The following is a 20,000-nucleotide window of genomic DNA, read 5'->3' as shown; positions in this document are numbered from 1 at the left end:
GCGTGCATGCGTGTGTGTATGTGCTTGCATGCGTGTGTGTGCGTGTGCTTGCGTGTGTATGTGCATATGTGTGTGTGCTGTGGTGGGGCTGTGCCACTTCCCACAGAAAGAAAACACATGAGAACATTACCACTGCCTCTCTCTCTCTCTCTCTCTCTCTCTCTCTCTCTCTCTCTCTCTCTCTCTCTCTCTCTCTCTCTCTCTCTCTGCACCTCTCCCCAGCCTCTCTCTCCTTCTCTTCTCTCCTTTATTTCTTAAAGGTACAGGACACAGTGAGCAGAGAAGAAGAGTGGAGGACTTGAGGTATCCTAACATCCAGGCTGCTCGCCGCACCACAGCGGACCAGACTGCATTTCTGTACACAGCAGACCATGGTCAATTTACAACATATCAAATCCAATTCATCAACTTTTCAAAAACTGCGGCATTTAAGCAGACTGAAGATGTTCAATAAAACAAAGTCATGAGAAGAGTAATTAATGTAGCTGAGGCCTCATCTTCTCATAGAGACACTGCATGAAATAGGCCACGCTCATCACGGGGGAAAAGCTCCGTTCATTTCCACACACCAGCATCATTTTCCTTGAATTAAACATAGCTAAAAGCTGTTGTGTGCTGGGCTGCGCAGACAACAAATGTAAAAAATCGGCAGTTAAAGTTTTTTTGTACTCCTGAGCAAAACAAGGAAGCCATTGAGAATTGGCGAGAAGAAAAATGTGGATCTAGCTGTCAAGAAGTAAGTTGGAGTGTTCATCTTCCGTATATACAATCTTTTTGTGCAACACGCAACCATGCACGTGACATAGGAGAACGCCAGGATTGGAGGGGGAGTTTCTGTTTTCCCCCATCTTGGGCGTGGTTTCTGAATGATGACGCGTTACGCAGTGTCTCTAGCCTGACGCTGCCAGATGCTTTGTTTTCACATAAGTGAGTCGCTCGGATAACTGTTTCAAAGGGTAGTAGTCAGATTCACAAAATACCTGCAGGTGATTGGAGGAACCATCTGTCTATCACGTCTATCACGGGCCCGCTCTCGCTGGCGTCACACCTAGAGTGTGTGTAGCTGCTTCATAGTTCCGCTGATTGGTGTGAACCCCCGGTGGTTCGGATTCAAACCAATAGATTGGATCATGGCTTGTCGTGGATGGATTGTCGTGTGATGGTGATCTCATGATCTCGTGTGAATCCAGCTGCCTCGCAGGTTAATCTTCTCAGCCTCCAGGGTTCTTTGGTTGGCAAGGTGGCTTCAGAGTCACTGGCGGATCTGAATTAATGCCATATACTGTACAAGTTATAAAGAAAAAGGGGGGAAATGTAACACAGATGTGTTCCAGCCATTCAGGCTCTTACTGTGTCAAATGCAATATACAGAATAATATTTTCAAACTTTGCAATAACTTTGAACATGTTCACGAGGCTGTCTAGAAAGATATAGGAGATGGATTTGCATTATTTCTTCCATGTCTGGCTGCAACCTGTATCTGTGGAGAAAGTGCACAATGCCTGACACAAGCGATGACTAACGAGTGCCAAACTTTCCTTCTTTGTCTCTAATTATGGGAGCGTTGACGAGTGTGCAATCTTTCTTCATTACAGAAGAAGACCGCACTGGCCACTGGGTGTCACATGGAGATGGCTGGGCAGGGTGGGGGTGTTTGGAAATGGCAGAGGCAAACTTGGGGACCAAGTGGAATGATGCAAATCAAAACAGACAGATAGACAGACAGGAAGGCGGACAGACAGACAGACAGACAGGCAGGCAGACAGGCAGACAGACAGACAGGCAGGCAGGCAGACATACAGACAGGCAGGCTGACAGACAGACAGGCAGGCAGGCATACAGACAGACAGACAGACAGACAGACAGGCATACAGACAGACAGACAGACAGACAGACAGGCATACAGACAGGCAGACAGACAGGCAGGCAGACAGACAGACAGACAGACAGACAGACAGACAGACAGACAGACAAGCAGGCAGGCAGACAGGCAGACAGACAGACAGAGAGACAGGCAGACAGACATGCAGACAGACAGACAGACAGGCAGGCAGACAGACAGACAGACAGACAGGCAGACAGGCAGACAGACATGCAGGCAGACAGACAGACAGACAGACAGACAGACAGACAGACAGACAGACAGGCAGACAGACAGGCAGGCAGACAGGCAGACAGACAGACAGAGAGACAGGCAGACAGACAGACAGGCAGACAGGCAGGCAGACAGACAGACAGACAGACAGACAGACAGGCAGGCAGACAGACAGACAGACAGACAGACAGACAGACAGACAGACAGACAGACAGACATGCAGACAGACAGGCAGACAGACAGACATGCAGACAGACAGACAGGTTCATATCTGGGATAACAGACTGCTTGAAGTTATGTAAGCAGGAGCTTGCAGCCTCAAAAATCTTTCAACAGCAGTAGATGTTTATCAAGGATGCGTGCAGATTACCTTTTTTTTAAATTGGCCACAATTTCTTACATACTCAGTATTTTCTATAGTCTTTGCTGAGAAGTGTAGTTTTTGCAATTAAAAAGTAAATACCTTATGCTGAGCATTATACAAACGCAGCAACACAATCAAACTTGTTTGGAGCAGCAGGATGTTGAGACGCTGGTGTGGGTTCAGCGATGGAAAAGTTCAATATGCCGTCGTGCTCGGGGTTTGATCACAATGGCTGAATGACTTATTGATTGATTTCTCTTTGCAGTTATAATCCTGTGTGGATTTCACGCTTACATGTAAAACAGGATTAACATCAATGCTGCTACCATGTGCACATACCTACCCTTACTCCCCCATCGTGTTCACACACTCTGCACACACACACACACACACACACACACACACACACACACACACACACACACACACACACACACACAACCTCCCCCCTCTCTGTCTCAAACACACACATTCACACAATTCCTCCAACCTGTTGAGGTCCTCAACCCAATCAGTTGCATTGCATTGGATTTAACATACTCATCCCCCCTGTGCAATAAAAGCTTTATGCTCTGTTTTGATAATGATTAGACTCAGAGAGGTTGCATGCGAGACAGGGAAAAGAAAGACAGAGGGGGAAAGAGCTATTTGAGTTTCTCCCCCCCCCCATTAATTCGACTCTCAATGATGCGTTTAAATATGCCGTCTCTCTTCTATAAGTCAAGATGTCAAGCAGGAGGAGAAGAGAGAGGGATGGAGAGCCAAGGAGAAGAAGGATGGATCGGGGGCCCAGGGGCCACAGTGAGTCAAGGCTGACTCATAGGGACTGTAGGGCGGAGGTTTCCCCACTGCAATGTGTTTGGTTGTTTTGTGGTTGTGTGTTCAGAGGTTCCTCCATCACACACATACAAGCACACATGCACACGCACACACACACACACACACACACACACTCCAGGGACCCCTCCTGAGGCAGGTGCCGAGAAATGAGCTGAGAAAGGCATCCATTGGCTCAGCATTGAATTATTCAACCTGTGATGAATTATAATTTGGCCTCACAATGGCAGGGGCCAGGGGGATTCCTCTGTCGGTCTGTCGGACTGCAACGTCTTGTGTTTTTCCTTCCCGTGCAGCAGGCTGATGAGGAGCGGAGGCTACTGAATACCTGCATGTCAAACACCTTCCCATGCAGCAGCAGGCTGATGCCGGGGAGGAGCAGGGGGCGGGGCTACTGGATACCTGCATGTCAAACACCTTCCCGTGCAGCAGGCCTGTGCCGGGGAGGAGCAGGGGGCGGGGCTACTGAATACCTGCATGTCAAACACCTTCCCGTGCAGCAGGCCTGTGCCGGGGAGGAGCAGGGGGCGGGGCTACTGGATACCTGCAAGTCAAACACCTTCCCGTGCAGCAGGCTGATGCCAGGGAGGAGCAGGGGGCGGGGCTACTGAATACCTGCATGTCAAACACCTTAACATGCAGCAGGCTGATGCCGGGGAGGAGCAGGGGGCGGAGCTACCAGATGTCAAACCTGGACCCTCACCACTCAAGCCGTTGCATAATAACAATAACATGAAGGTCTTTGTTGGAAAGGCAGCCCTCTGCAGACCAGAGCACAGCACAGAGAGCATTTCACACATTCGTGTGTCACGCTAAAGAAAGTCCCCGACTGTTCCCAGAGAGGGCTTAGTGGTTCCTGGCTCCACAGCCGCACTGCTGGCCAGAGAGTGGAAGGCCGCCCAAAAGAGAGGGAGAGGGAGGGAGGGAGAGAGAGAGAGAGAGAGAGAGAGAGAGAGAAAGAATGAGCGCAATATAGCAAGTCAACTTGCAGACAGCTCTTGGCATTGACATACTGTAGATAGCCTATATAATGATATAATTATGGGTTTCTCCCATACATTTCCTGCATTCATTCCTTTATACGCTAACCCAGTATTGTAAATACATGTCGATGAATGACGTGGCATATTTCTGCAAGGTGTGGTTACTATTGCTACACATTATATTATATCACAATTCAATTACTACATATCATCGTTAACCTTTTATGTCAAACATCACCTTATTAGATGGACTATCAACTTTTTATTAACTTCCCACATCAAGCATGTGGCATTAAGCCATAATTTAAACTGAAGAATAACACCCCAAAACTGTCAGTTTTCCCTGACAGACACGCTCTCAAAATGTCAATGGAAATGCTTCACTCCAGAGGTGGTGTTTCTTTCCTGTAGCCTTGTCGATCCTGTGCTGATCTCTATACACAGAAGCATTGAACTAGCTTGATAAATAAGCATGCTAAAAAAAGATCTATTTAAATTAAAAGTGCAAGGTCTTGAAGACATCCTGGCTCTGGGCCTATCTGCAAATGCCATAAACTTGTCTGACCTCGAGGATCGAGTATTAATCATAGATGATATTATGCAGTGAGCAGGTCCCATTTGGCAATATGAATTACTAATCTTGGACTAATACTATAATACTGTAGCTACATAGTTGACTGATGTGCCACTTACCTACCACTGCTTTGTAAATGGCATCAGTGTCAGGGAGAATGGGTTGCCCTCGGGTCACTTGGGTTTCTCTGTGGATAATAAGCCGTCCGCTTTCAGCTGACAACAAATCTTGGAGCATATGAGATCTCATCAGGACAGCAGCGTTACGCCAGACATGGAATTTACAGTATACTGTTAGCGGCGCTCTGCGACTGCGGGGGGACTGTTCTGTGGAGAACAGTGAGTTTGGGTTGGCACAGGAGACCGGTTCTTAAAGCCTCCCCTGTGATAACCATGACTGCCCTTCATTAACTCGTCGCTCGTGGATCATCTGTTATTGTAGAGTTGGAATAACAGAAGAACACGTTTCCTGCCGCTGCTCGGAAATCACATTTTGGTTCAGTTGTCTGAACTGCATTCATCACTGCCTCATCAACAATGATTATTTCTCAGGTAATCAGTGAAGTAATGGTAGCCTAATTAACAAGGTGGGTATACTATGACCTCCTGTTAGTGATTATTATAAGGAAAACAGCCAACAGCATAAACAAAAATCTATTAATTTGCATGTTCAGAAAACCATTAATTCATGCTTTGTTTCCTTAAAAGGCCCTATGCTCTAATATCAGTTTGACACTACTTGATGACAAATGTATCCCTAAAAGGTGGGTAGCCTAAGCCCCCGTTCACAAAGTACGCCGAAGCGGTGCTCAACCTATGCTGAACCCACAAGTTTCATTTCGGCGTCCTTGTTAACAGGCGAAGCTGTTCACACCACCGGTGCGCGTGCCACGCTGACGCCTTGCCGAAGCCACGCTCACTCCACGCTGAAGCCACGCTCACGCCACACTGAAGCCACGCTCACGCCACACTGAAGCCACGCTCACGCCACACTGAAGCCACGCTCATGCCACACTGAAGCCACGCTCACGCCACGCTGAAGCTATGCTCACGCCACGCTGAAGCCACGCTCACGCCACGCTGAAGCCACGCTGAAGCCATGCTCACGCCACGCTGAAGCCACGCTCACGCCACGCTGAAGCCACGCTCACGCCACGCTGAAGCCACGCTCACGCCACGCTGAAGCCACGCTGAAGCCACGCTCACGCCATGCTGAAGCCACGCTGAAGCCATGCTCACACCACGCTGAAGCCACGCTGAAGCCACGCTCACGCCACGCTGAAGCCACGCTGAAGCCATGCTCACGCCACGCTGAAGCCACGCTCACGCCACGCTGAAGCCACGCTCACGCCACGCTGAAGCCACGCTCACGCCACGCTGAAGCCACGCTGAAGCCACGCTCACGCCATGCTGAAGCCACGCTCACGCCACGCTGAAGCCACGCTCACGCCACGCTGAAGCCACGCTCACGCCACGCTGAAGCCACGCTGAAGCCACGCTCACGCCATGCTGAAGCCATGCTCACGCCACGCTGAAGCCACGCACACGCCACGCTGAAGCCACGCTCACGCCATGCTGAAGCCACGCTCACGCCATGCTGAAGCCATGCTCACGCCATGCTGAAGCCACGCTCACGCCACGCTGAAGCCATGCTCACGCCATGCTGAAGCCACGCTCACGCCACGCTCACGCCACGCTGAAGCCACGCTCACGCCACGCTGAAGCCACGCTCACGCCACGCTGAAGCCACGCTCACGCCACGCTGAAGCCACGCTCACGCCACACTGAAGCCACGCTCACGCCACGCTCACGCCACGCTCACGCCACGCTGAAGCCACGCTCACGCCGCGCTGAAGCCACGCTCACGCCACGCTGAAGCCACGCTCACGCCACGCTGAAGCCACGCTCACGCCACGCTGAAGCCACGCTCACGCCACGCTGAAGCGATCACTCAGGATTGATGCCGATTTTTCAAGTGTGAAGCCGCGCTGCCGCAGGCATGAAGTCAATGGGAGTTGTGGGCGGCTTCAAGGCGTGAGAGTATAGGCGCTGAGAGGAGAAGACAAGGCGTCTTGTGTGAACGGTAAGGCGTACGTTCAGCTTGTGCCTGCTTCAAGCTTCAGTTCTGCTTACGTTCGGCGTCCTGTGTGAACAAGGGCTAACTGGGCGTTCACACAAGGGTGGTTTTCGCAAACGCGTGATTAGATGTGATTTCTCCCTGGGCGGCACAAATGAGGCGAAGGACGTCAATTTTCCCGGCACTAATGACACGATTTTCACCTCATCGTCTGTTCGCTCGAGTGGAAATGTTTTAACTTTGGCGAATATTTTGCATGAGTGAAGCTTTTTTTCGCCTTGGTGTGAAGGCACGGTTAACCTAACACTGCTGCAGAGGGTTCTTTACACAGAACCAACTCGTCCTTGGAAAACTGTTTAAAAAAAGGGCAGGTGTTTTCAAAAAATACCTGGCAGGTGATTGGATGAGCCATCTGTCTATCACGGGTTCGTGTGCTGTCGTCACACCTAAATCCCGCCTGTAGCTGCCTCTGGACGCCTTGGCCCGGACAACTGCCTGGACGGAGTTAAACCACTAGCTTGCAGCGCGATGGATTTCATGTACGATCATGATCTCGCAAATCCAGTTGCATCGCAAGGTTACACTTTACTCCAGGGAAGGGGGGAAAAAGGCTAAAACCGATGGACGTGGATTTACACTCAGCCCTCACTACACCCCTGTGGGTAACAATATGTAGAAATACTTTACATTAAAAAAGGGTAGTGTGTCCTCATTAGTGTGAATGAACACCCCCCAAAACATTTGACGGCAAAGTCTTGGGATTTAGAAAGCATAAGAGCTATTTACCAATTGCCCAAAAGGAGGGCCCAAAGAGTGCAGAGACTCTACCCAGCCTGCTTTTCACCCCCGCCCCCCCTCTCTATCTCTCTCTCCCTCTCGCTCTCTCCCTCTTTCTCTCTCTCTCTCCTCATGTTTCTGAGGTCAGTAAACAAGAAGTGTGCGTTTCCCTTTAAGGAGCCCCCACCGTTGCGCAGCAGAGGGAGGACGGGCGGGTCTGTGGAAGAGCGGCTGAGGAGGGGAAAAAAATCCAACAGAGGACGGTTTCAAGTCCCCCCAATAGAAACTGTGCCTGATTTGTGGCCAATGTTGGAGATGTAAAAAAAAAGAAAAAAAAAAGGAGAGCGAGAGAGAGAGAGAAGGAGGAGGAGGGGGGAGGAAAAACACTAAAGGGGTAGCTATGGAGATGGAGCGTTTTCCTGGCTGCTTTCTTTGACAGGTGTTGAGTGGGGTAAAAGTCTTAAAACAGAATCCAGCATGTACGCCAAAGGTAAAGGAGCTGTCGTCCCTTCCGATAGCCAAGCGAGAGAAAAGTAAGTGGATTATGCACTATTTAAGAGTTTTACCTGCATGTGACGGGGGAGTCCAACTTTCTAAACTAGGTACTGTAATTTAAAAGGTGTGTACTGTAGCTACTTAAGTGCGCTCCTGAGTGCGCTGCCCCCCACCACCACCACTTATCGGCGCGTCTCTTTAACTTTTTTCCAGCATATTGGTTGCACTTTTGTTATTGCAGAGAATATTTACTAATAATGTGTGTTTGTGCAAACGCGCACACGGGACAGCAGACGACTTTTCCAGCATGCAACCTAACGTTAGTGTGGAGTAACAATGTACCAGCACGTTATATTTTAATTTGTGATATATCTAAATGCACTCCTGCAGCAATAAGTCGAAGAAACACATTTTGCAGCTAGGTTGATTTCGCTTTTTTCTTGCCTGAAAATGTGTCTGTTTTACTTGTCGGACAGACGGCACGGACGTATGTGAACTTTCGCAGATGAAGCTCGCTATATTTTATGTTATTATGTGTTTCAGAGGCTCGTCAATTTAGTAGAAATGCCCGGCTTGCTTAGGATATCGCTGTTTATTTTTGAAGCGCTATATCCAGCCTGGCATTGAAGAGAAAAGTTTTGTCCCATTCAGTCATACAGCAGGGGTAAACTTTTTAGCATCCACTCACATGTAGCAGAGCAACTCAGTCATGCAGCTCTATGCTGTATTACAGTAGGTCGTGTTGATAATATTGATTGATTGATTGATTGATTGATTGATTGATTGATTGATTGATTGATGATTGATTGGATCTGTAATTCTTGATGACTGTGTTTTGGAATATTTTACAAATCACTGTACATCTGATACAATGCAGTTACATGTTGCTTTTTGTTAGATATTGTAGGCATTTTTTTTTTTTTTTTAGATATTAGAACATCTGTGGTTGTGGTTGTCTTCGTGCTTTTGCATGAAGGCAAAAAGCCAGTGAAACTTCGAAATGACATTATCCCTCACATTGGCTTTACACTGCCTCACATCTCCTGTTCCTTACCCAGAATGTTTCTTTTTCTTTTTCTGTGGGATTACTGAAAGAGTTGGACCTTCTTTGCATCATAGCAAGGATAAGCAAGGCTGTTTGAGCTATAGCCTTTTATCACCGTTTGCTATTTTTAAGCACTAACAGTCTGTGATTAGAGAAGTGAGCGGAGATCCCTGCTGAGATGGAATTGTAAAGACACTTTCAGCTCCTGAGAGCCTGTTGTTACACCGGATTTCATACAGTAACAGAAACAAACGTTTATTTTAAGAACTCTCTTGTATTTTTGATAAATTGATTTGAGTTTCCCAGAGATGTTTGCTTATTTTGCTTAAGATTTCTTGCTACCACTTTGTACATGTCTAGTGACATGAACATTTCATTTAACTTTGTATTCATAATCACTTTGTCGGCAAATTGAGTAGCAGTTTGTGTACGTGTGTGTGTGTGTGTGTGTGTGCACACGCGCGCGCATGTGTGTGTGTGTGTGTGTGTGTGTGTGTTTAGGCAGAGGGCTGACTCCTAAATGAAAACAATCCCATGTGGTTTTATGAAGAGCAGGCACAGTGACCTTTGAACCAGCAGCATATGATGCTTTGATAGTACTTTGAATATGAACCATCAGTACACATTATGCTACTGTTACAGCTGTTTGTTTGCTACAGCATAGCAACTTAAACAGTAACAGTGAAAAGTAGTGACAGAAAGCACATTGAAAACTATAGATTAATAGCCTACAAGGATTAATAGTGTTTTCAAGCTGTGCTTTCAGTTGCACATAATACTTCTTCAACAACTAACTCTTCAACTATTAATGTGTATGACTGAAATCCGTGCAGAGGCAGTGTGTATTTCCACTGATACTCTCTATAGGCTGATTCATAATTCAACCCAAATAAGAAATACACATGTTTTGAAAATGTAAAAAATATGCATGTTTCTGCTAGCAACAATATTCATGACTTTTGGCAATTTCACTATGTTTGCTTGTATTTATTCCCCTTTTTTAAACCTTTATATTAGTTAAGTGTGTGTGTGTGTGTGTGTGTGTGTGTGTGTGTGTGTGTGTGTGTGTGTGTGTGTGTGTGTGTGTGTGTGTGTGTGTGTGTGTGTGTGTGTGTGTGTGTGTGTGTGAGAGAGAGAGAGTCATATACAGTACCTATAGGTATTGTCCAGACAGGACGGACGGTGCTTGCCCTCTCCCTCTCACCTGTCTTGTCTCCCTAACCTGCCCCCACAGGGCCAACACATGTTTCCTTGTAATTGTGGAGCTCACAACAGCTGTTTGAATGCATCACTGCATTAGCTCATATTCCTATTTACATATTCATTATCGGCATATACATATTCACATATTTAAAAGAGAGAGCCCCTGATGGACTTGTATCTGGTTAAATCAGACTCTGTGATACAGTGTGACATCACACCTGCAGCTCGGGGCCCGATGCTTGATTTTGAACTTACATACTAAAAAATAAATAATACCGGTATATATAAATGTTATAGATTTTCCATTTGTCTGTCTGTCGGTTTCAGAAATACGTCTAAATCAATTTTCGGCACTGTTTGACATTCACACCTTGCTTCTCAGAAAAAAAGAGAAAAGAGAAAAAAATCACTTCTCTCGAGCTGAAATCCACTCCAATGGAAGACATTAGGAGGAATTATCTCTGTGTCGTGTCCCCTGAAATTATATGATTCCACTAATGTGTAAACGTCTGCCTTTTTAAACTTGTCATCATCCCTTTGATTTCAACTCAGTGGCACAAAAGCATGGCCAGATTGCTCACACAAAGCTGGGTGGAAGGAGAAGTGGCAGAATGCAAAATATGCAATTTTGTTCAGGGCGGCGTTTTCGAAGCAGCCAATCAGACAAGGCAAGGGTGAGCGCAAGGCATGGGAGCTACGCTGGACCCACTGGTGGTGCTTGAGTAAATCCTTTTGAAATAGATGCTTTTCCCGCCCAGTAAATGTCAGTAAATTCCTAAAATTACAGATATTTGAAAGAGCAGAGGCCTACAACATTTCTTTTTTTTTACTATCCTGGTTTGCTCTTGCATGGTGACACCTTGAATGACAGCTATAGCTGCTAACACTGTTTTGGAAAAGTAAGGTGTAACCTCACTGCACAAGTTGTGGAACAGAACAGCCAATGGCTATTAAAAAAACCAACTACTATACAATACAACTGTATTTCAACAACTACTACTACTACTACAATACAACTGTATTTCAACAGTCATTTTTTACAAGACCATTTCAGCTCCGATGAGAGAGTGGATTTAGGGATTTTCTTCTTTGGCTTATGTGCTGCAATGCTGTCCATGTTTTCGGTGCTACATGGTTCTTATTAAGTGTTGGCGTTGCGATCATGGGCAGCTGCTTCCCTGCAGCCTTAGATAATGATGTTCTGTTTATTTCAGTTAGAATGTTTCAGGTTTCCTACATTGCATTGGTGCTATGTTGTAAGTAACTGACTTGGACGTGGTGTGTGCATAGGCTTGCAGTAGGCTCTGTTACCCAATAGGATGAAAACAAGCAAATGCCATTTTTTTTATCTTTTCTTTTTTCCGGATTTCCCCCCCGTTTTCTCCCCAATTGTACTTGGTCAATTCCCTGTTAGCGTGTCCCGGTCATTCCTCCACCCCCTCTGATGATCTGGGGAGAGTTGTAGACTAGCACATGCTTCCTCCGATACATGTGCCGCCAGCCGCTTTTCACCTGACAGCGAGGAGTTTCACCGGCAGGACGTAGCTAGTGCATGGGAGGATCACGCCTCCCCCTGAACAGGTGCCCCGACCGACCAGAGGAGGCACTATTAGTGCAGCGACCAGGACACATACCCTTAATCTGGCTTCCCATCCGCAGACAATTGTGCCTGTATGGACGCCCGACCAAACCAGAGGCAACACAGGGGCTTGAACCTACGACCCTCGTGTTGGGAATCTACCGCTGCACTAGCCAGACGCCCAGCGAGTGCTCTTCTACTTCATTCTGAACTTCATCACCATCTGTACTATAGTGATATACAGCCTACAGTGTTTCAGCCATGCAAACAAGTCCAGTAAGCAGCCACCTAACAGAACATCTGGAAAGAGTGTGATTGCATTGATGCACCATGGCAGAATAGCTCTCAGGTTCGGTGTACAGCCTGTAGTGAGACGTGTGTGTGTGCGTGTGTGTGTGTGTGTGTGTGTGTGTACGCTGAAGTGTATGGTTTCTTCTTCTTCTTCTATCCTTGAAACCCACTTGAATCCAACTTGTGCTGTAATACACACACACGCACGCACGCACACATACACACACACACACACACACACACGTACACACACACACACGCACGCACACACACACACACACATTTCAGTAATTATGTCGATTCCACAACACAGCCAAGGCCTCGCTATAGAATGGGAATTCAATTGCCACGGTCTTGCTGTCTTGAGATCACAGGTGGGAGGCATGGGTGGGCTGTTGAGCTTAGATGTTGCTTTCTGTTTTTTTTGCACATCCTTGAGAAGAATAATAGTAATCAGACATTTTGGTTAAAAAAGAAGAAATAGAAAAATAAAACGGTAGAGGTAGAATTGGGTGCCCTTGTGACCAAAGATGTTAATTACTCTCCACACCTTTTTTCTTTCAGCATTTCATTTAATTTAATTTCAACCGGGTATACGGCAGCTTCAAAATTAATGTCACCTCATCATTTAGTAATTGGAACCTCTTTGAAATGTGTATGATGAACCCTAACATCTTAATAAAAGGTGCCATTCACAAATCATTTCAATAGTTTGATCAAACATCTTGTATTTGTTCAAACCTGTCCTCAGTTTCCAACAGAATCCTCCTCCCTACATTTGTTTACGGTTATTTGTGTGTGCTGGATTTGTAGAGGAAATAACTTCTCCTATAAAGTGAATCGTTTTGTTTTGAACGCAGGCTTCTTTACATCCTCCACTCCTCCTCGTGCTCCTCCCATGTATTTGTACATGCAGCTTGATGGAGATCTTTATGTGTGAATGCGTGCTTTTGAGTCGACACAGATGGCTCTGTCATCTGCAGTTTGGCCTTTTGAGCGAAGCACAAAGAACTGCACACGCACATAGTCAGAAACGGCAGTAGCAGTAAAGAAACCGCTGATTGACTCCGCCACCCTTTGACTGACTCTGTTTTCCTTCAGATATGTCAACAGTCAATTAATGCTGCCTGTCGCTGGATGCGTTTGGTGCATCTGCAAAAACGTGTTCGTTTTCTCACTTGAAAGAAGTGACAGTATAAATATTGAGGCTACATGCTTGAAGTTGTTAATCAGTTTAGCAACAATGCACGGAGGCCTAAAGTGCTTGTTTTGTGTGCGTTTTATTAGCGCAAAGACTAAAGAGAAAAGTATCTATCTGAATAGAGAATAGAGATATTATTCATGCTGTCTTAAAAGTAAATCTTTCTTTTTTCAGATTTTTTTTCTTTTACTTTCTCAGGTTTGGAATTTTAAAATTATTAAATTTTTATTGGTACATAAGGTACATAACATTACGGCCCTTGTTAACGACTGTGGGAGGAGGAGGCTTCGGTGATAACAAAAATATGTCAGCAATGTCAATAACGTCTTATCCTTTGTTCACAAATCATTATTAATCTCTCTCCTCTGCCCCTTTGACTGAAAAGCATTTTTCCTCTCAAAATCAAACTTGGCGAAAATGGACAAATTATCAGACTTTGAAACCTCACAAGTTAGTTAACATTTTCTGGCAAGCAAATTTGTTGTGCGTGTGTGTGTGTGTGTGTGTGTGTGTGTGTGTGTGTGTGTGTGTGTGTGTGTGTGTGTGTGTGTGTGTGTGTGTGTGTGTGTGTGTGTGTGTGTGTGCGTGCGTGTGTGTGTGTGTGTGTGTGTGTGTGTGCACGTGTGTGCGACCAGTTGTGGATTAACCCATGGCTCAAGCCATCAGCATGTTTATTGACACTGATTTGTTTTGACAGAGGAGCTGCCATATCAAAGCCAAGCAAATAGAAACAGTGTGTGTGTACGGGGAATAAGCTTGACTGAAATGGCTTTACAGGTGTCTCCAACAGGCATCATTCTCCCTCATTCACTATCAAGTGATGTATCATCACTCACACCCGCTCACCATCACACACACACACACACACACACACACACACACACACACACACACACACACACACACACACACACACACACACACACACACACACACACACACACACACACACACACACACACACGCAGCACAGTTTTTATATAATTTCATGTTTTTACCCAGTCACTCTTACATTGCTTTCGGTATGTGAATGAATACATCAATTATGGATGCTATAGATCTTGATACATTTGTGAAAGATGTAGGTCTTCTAGGAAAACGGATGCAATAAGCGGCCTGCTTAAACCTCCTCCATCACTTCCTCCATACGTACGTTATCTAACCCTGGCCCAGCTCTGGCTGGTGAATTATTGAAAGGAAGACAGGGAAGTTAATTTGCTAACTGTCTGTGCTTTAGCTGGCTAAACTCAGCGGAGATGCCCTTGTCTCTGGAGGGGAGGCGCGGGGAGGCGAAGCATGTGGGCAGCCCGGGGCTACATCATGTCAGCTGTGTTTCACGGGGATGAGGCGTCTCCTTGATGTGTGGAGACTGTGGACAAGGAGCAAAGTGTTGATTAGTCCGGACAAGGTGAAGGTGACAGAATGAAGAGGTAGAAAGGGGGGTGACGAATAGGAGTGGTGTTGTGGGCGCCTGGGTAGTGTAGAGGTCAAATCACTTGCCGACCACTGTGGAGACCCGGGTTCAATTGGCCGTGTCTGCGGGTGGGAAGCTGTTGGGGTATGTGTCCTGGTCGCTGCACTAGTGCCTCCTCTGGTCGGTTGGGGTGCCTGTTCGGGGGGGAGGGGAACTGGGGGGATAGCGTGATCCTCCCATGCGCTATGTCCTGCCGGTGAAACTCTTTGCTGTCAGGTGAAAAGAAGGTGACTGCACATGTATCGGAGGAAGCATGTGCTAGTCTGCAACTCTTCACAGATCGGCAGAGGGGGTGGAGCAACGACTGGGACTGGGGGGAATTGGTCAAGTACAATTGTGGAGAAAATGGGAGAAAAAACAGTCCCACCACTATGCTGCTAGAGGATGCTCAAATGACCTCCCAGCTTTAGAGGGGGAGCAGGAGAGAGAGAGAGAGAGAGAGGGAGGGAGAGAGACAGAGAGGGAGAGAGAGAGAGAGCGAGCAGATGCATCCAGCATGGCAGGGTGGAAGGTTCCTTTAACTTTTACACTAAGTGTACAGATGAGCTTCCTCACAGAAGCCTTGATAACAAGTCTGCAGTCAAAGAACGGGTCAGACACTTCCTCCCACTCAGGGTGGCACTTCTTCTCACACTGAGCTCTGCCTCTCATCACGTCATTTGCATCAGCCTGCTTCATTGTTAAGTTTCATCTGTGGCCCTCCTCAGCTGAGCAGCTGAGCAGCGGCGTGAGTCAACACGTGTAGCAGAGGAAAACACAAGATGGAAGGGACTGTCCTCCTCATCTGTTTGTGGCCTGTAAACATCTCATGGCTTTATTCCTGAACGAGGCATGTCAGCAAGTGCAGGTTCAGAGGGGAAGTAAAGCGGCTTCACCACATTCAAAGAGTCAGTGACCTTCACGTTTCCCTCTGACACAGTGCTCCTGCACCGCACAGCTCCAACACCACTCCCCATCTCCCCTCCATCTCCCCTCCATCTCCCCTCCATCTCCCCTCCATCTGCCTCCATCTCCCCCTGGCCTTCCATGGGCCTTGCTCCATCAGCTAACAGGAAGTCTTCTCTCCTCAGCCAAGTTACACGTAGCGCTTCTGACAGACTAACAAAAGGTGTCTCCCTGAAGCCTGGATTGAATGAGTGTTTTTGAATAATGTATTGCGAGCCGGGGCAGGTGCCCATCACTGGGGCATAGAGGCCCTCAGATCACACCAGCCGCCGCCATGAAACTTTCATGGCGGCGGCCACTCGTGGGAATCTCTGTTGGATCCTGTATGTGTGTGTGTGTGGACGGGCTGTATAGGAGCTGACGTCTGCCACTGGGTATTTCACACTGCAAAGAGGTGCTGCTTTTATATTTTACACCAACTGACTCCCCTCTTTACCCAGAGATGAAGGCTGAAGCAGCGGGCCTGGATCCTGCTAGACGGAGACTGATGCTTTTGTCAGCACTGTGCTTGTTATGAATGAGCGTCGGGACACACGCCGACAATACAAGGAAAAAGGACAAACCTGTAACATCCATACTGCGAATAAGCAGGAGCGAGTAGCACACTTGTTCCTAAATAAAGGCCAAAAAAACAACAACACTGTTGATCGCTTTCACTTACGGTGCTGAAACACGGTCACTCCATAATTGAGAGAACTATGAAACATTTACAGCCGGCAATTTGCTCTTACCGGCTACTGGTGATGCCTCCCACTAATCCTTTTCTGGGACTGCGATCCCTGACAGACCACACACACACACACACACACACACACACACGCGTGCGCAGCACGCACAGATGGAAATCTGTGTCTAATAATAAATCTTTATTTTTTTGGTAAAACATGTTTACACTACATATCTGAAGTGGGTGTTGATGATACACTTGATCTGATGTAACAGTGAGCAATATATAAGGCGATAACATCTCATGCCTAGTGGAAACTGGTTTGGACCAGCCGGGGGAGATCATTCTCTTTGAGCAGATGCATTGTGGAGACATTGCGGTGAAACCCAATGATATCTTTGAGAAGATGAAGAATCAGGTTGTTCAACTCTGGCCCAGCTCATTATCGATTGACTCAGTGTCACCCGGCATCAGCCCAAACAGCCTGACTGTGTGTGTGTGTGTGTGCGTGTGTGTGTGTGTGTGTGTGCGACTGTGCGCGCGCGCACGGCCTTGAGGCATGTGCTCAGCATAAGAACACTCCATCACTATACTGTACCCAAAACACAGGCGCTCCCCTCTGCCCTGATTCACACCTCAAGACTGCGCTGCCTGTCCAATACTCAGGGTTCCTACGGGTGGTGCTGCAAATCCTTGAAAACACCCGAGTTTTAATGTTGTGTTTTCAAGGTTCGAAAAGTGCTTGGATTTTGAATAAAGTGCTTGAAACGCCTTGAAATTGTAATTGCATTGCTTTCATAATAAATCGCTATCTGAATGAATAGTTTGATTTGTAGATAAGCCATAAAATAAGTCGGAGAGAGAGAGCCTAGTTGCGTTTGCCTTTTGCACAAAATGAAGATGACTCCGCTCGAGCCTCTTGAAATAAGTGAAAGTGAGATCATCATTTTTGATTATATGCATAATGTATATAAATATGTAATTTACCACAGCTGTAAGGTGCTGCAAAAGCTTGAAATTGCACCGTGAAAATGCTTGAAAAGTGTTTGAATTTGGCTTTGGAAAAGGTGTAGGATCCCTGAATAGTGCATTTTACTGCTGTTTGCTTAAGAGGGGGCAAGGGGTCACTTTCCCCACCAAAAGTAGGGTGTATGTGTGTGTGTGTGTTTGCGGGGCGGTTCATCTGTCGCCCAACACTTAGAGAGGCATCAAGATGATACGGAAAGCAACAGAAATCCAACAGGCGATGTCCGGCCACGACTCAGTATTTTTTGGTCTCCTCTTCTCTTGTTTTTGTCGGTGTCTACATTGTTTTGGTTTCAGCCTCTGTGCCTCAACAGCAGAGTTCCTAAAACCACAGGGATTTGGCCGAGTGCCACCGAGGCTCTTTAGCTCAGGCCTGGAGAGCTTACATCACACAGTCACAGCTCCTCTACAGCGTATCACATCTTCATACAGTAACACCCTGTTTATCCAAGCGCCGTCTCGAATGACACACTGATGATTTTCCGCCAATTGTGCACATTTCCAAATTTCCCCCAGTCGATCGGCGACTCGCGACGGAACTCACACGTGTCCGAGTGCCATATGCGTTCACGGAAGCGATCGCCTTTCGTCATTTTGAAAAGGCTCCGGCCCCCGTGTGGCGTGTCTGTGCATCGCACTGGCACGAGGGTGTCAATCTTTCAAAGGAGCACCGTGCTCGAGAGGGTAATGAGGAGGTCTGACGAACAAATGGACAGTTTGATGGAAGTGTAAAGAATGTGAATCGGAGCACTGACCTCTCTCTCTCTCTCTCTCTCTCTCTGTCTCTGTTTTCCAGGTTAGCTTTATATGTGTACGAGTATTTGCTGCACGTCGGCGCACAGAAATCAGCACAGACCTTCCTGTCAGAGGTAAGAAGCGCTTTCACACACGGGCTTCCTGTGGCTAACGGATGGTTGTGATTCCCCCTCTATTGTACAAGCAGGGATGGAATTCACATTACGAGTTGGCCCGGGGTCAAGGAGACTGTTGGCTAAACCTACCATTGTATCCCATCTAGTCAATGTCTGCACAGTTAAAAGTGTAACATGGCTAAACCTACCATTGTGTCCCATCTAGTCAATGTCTGCACAGTTAAAAGTGTAGCAATACTATGAAATCAATGACCCAAGACCTGAGCCGCATTAGTGTGACTATTTGTTAATTTGTGGCTAATATAAACATGGATCAGCTGGGCTACTTGATATGATTACCTGCCCTTCATTATTGTTTCGAGGGTATAATCATAAAATGTTTAACACGGTATAATTATACAGTAGTGCTTTGAAATATTGTATGCAAACGTGCAATGTTTGCTTTGTGGCGTTGACATTTAAGAAGCAAAGCCAGTCGCTGCTACGGTAAATGCAGTGTACTTCTAGTATTTGAAGCCATATTCCAGACGTACTGTAAGCATTTGTCCCAGCTTTGCTAGACGTATTAGTCTGATATTAGGCCCCTGAACTGTTGAGGAGGTAAGGGCTCGAATGTGTTGCATCCTCTTCCTTAATGGACATCCTTCCTGCGTAATGTCCAGTGTTCAGGCCTGCTCCCATACAACACATCTGCTGCCCTGCTCCCATACAACACCTCTGCTACCCTGCTCCCATACAACACATCTGCTACCCTGTCCCATACAACACATCTGCTGCCCTGTCCCATACAACACCTCTGCTGCCCTGTCCCATACAACACCTCTGCTGCCCTGCTCCCATACAACACATCTGCTGCCCTGTCCCATAAAACACCTCTGCTGCCCTGTCCCATACAACACCTCTGCTGCCCTGCTCCCATACAACACATCTGCTGCCCTGTCCCATACAACACCTCTGCTGCCCTGTCCCATACAACACCTCTGCTGCCCTGCTCCCATACAACACATCTGCTGCCCTGTCCCATACAACACCTCTGCTACCCTGTCCCATACACCACCTCTGCTACCCTGCTCCCATACAACACCTCTGCTACCCTGTCCCATACAACACCTCTGCTGCCCTGTCCCACACAACACCTCTGCTACCCTGTCCCATACAACACCTCTGATGCCCTGTCCCATACAACACCTCTGCTACCCTGTCCCATACAACACCTCTGCTGCCCTGTCCCATACAACACCTCTGCTACCCTGTCCCATACAACACATCTGCTGCCCTGTCCCATACAACACCTCTGCTGCCCTGCTCCCATACAACACCTCTGCTGCCCTGCTCCCATACAACACCTCTGCTGCCCTGCTCCCATACAACACCTCTGCTGCCCTGTCCCATACAACACCTCTGCTGCCCTGTCCCATACAACACCTCTGCTGCCCTGCTCCCATACAACACCTCTGCTGCCCTGTCCCATACAACACATCTGATGCGCTGTCCC

At 47.2% G+C, this 20,000-nt stretch overlaps 1 protein-coding gene across 1 annotated transcript in view; it reads left to right on the top strand.

Moving 5' to 3' along the window:
* Positions 1–8,164: 8,164 nt before the first annotated feature.
* The window catches only part of ssbp4 (single stranded DNA binding protein 4), a 115,378-nt gene continuing 103,542 nt past the window's right edge, over positions 8,165–20,000 (top strand). Inside the window, exons 1-2 of the mRNA XM_083647245.1 lie at positions 8,165–8,240; positions 18,430–18,502. Coding sequence (XP_083503371.1) covers positions 8,185–8,240; positions 18,430–18,502 — 129 coding nt within the window. The 5' untranslated portion in view covers positions 8,165–8,184. The remainder of the gene's footprint in view (positions 8,241–18,429; positions 18,503–20,000) is intronic.

This window comes from Poromitra crassiceps (genome assembly GCF_964638095.1).
Source record: "Poromitra crassiceps genome assembly, chromosome: 12".
In the NCBI taxonomy this organism is placed as follows: Eukaryota; Metazoa; Chordata; class Actinopteri; order Beryciformes; family Melamphaidae; genus Poromitra; species Poromitra crassiceps.
Note: the sequence above shows the minus strand (reverse complement) of the source record. Positions and strands in the feature narration are given on the sequence as shown.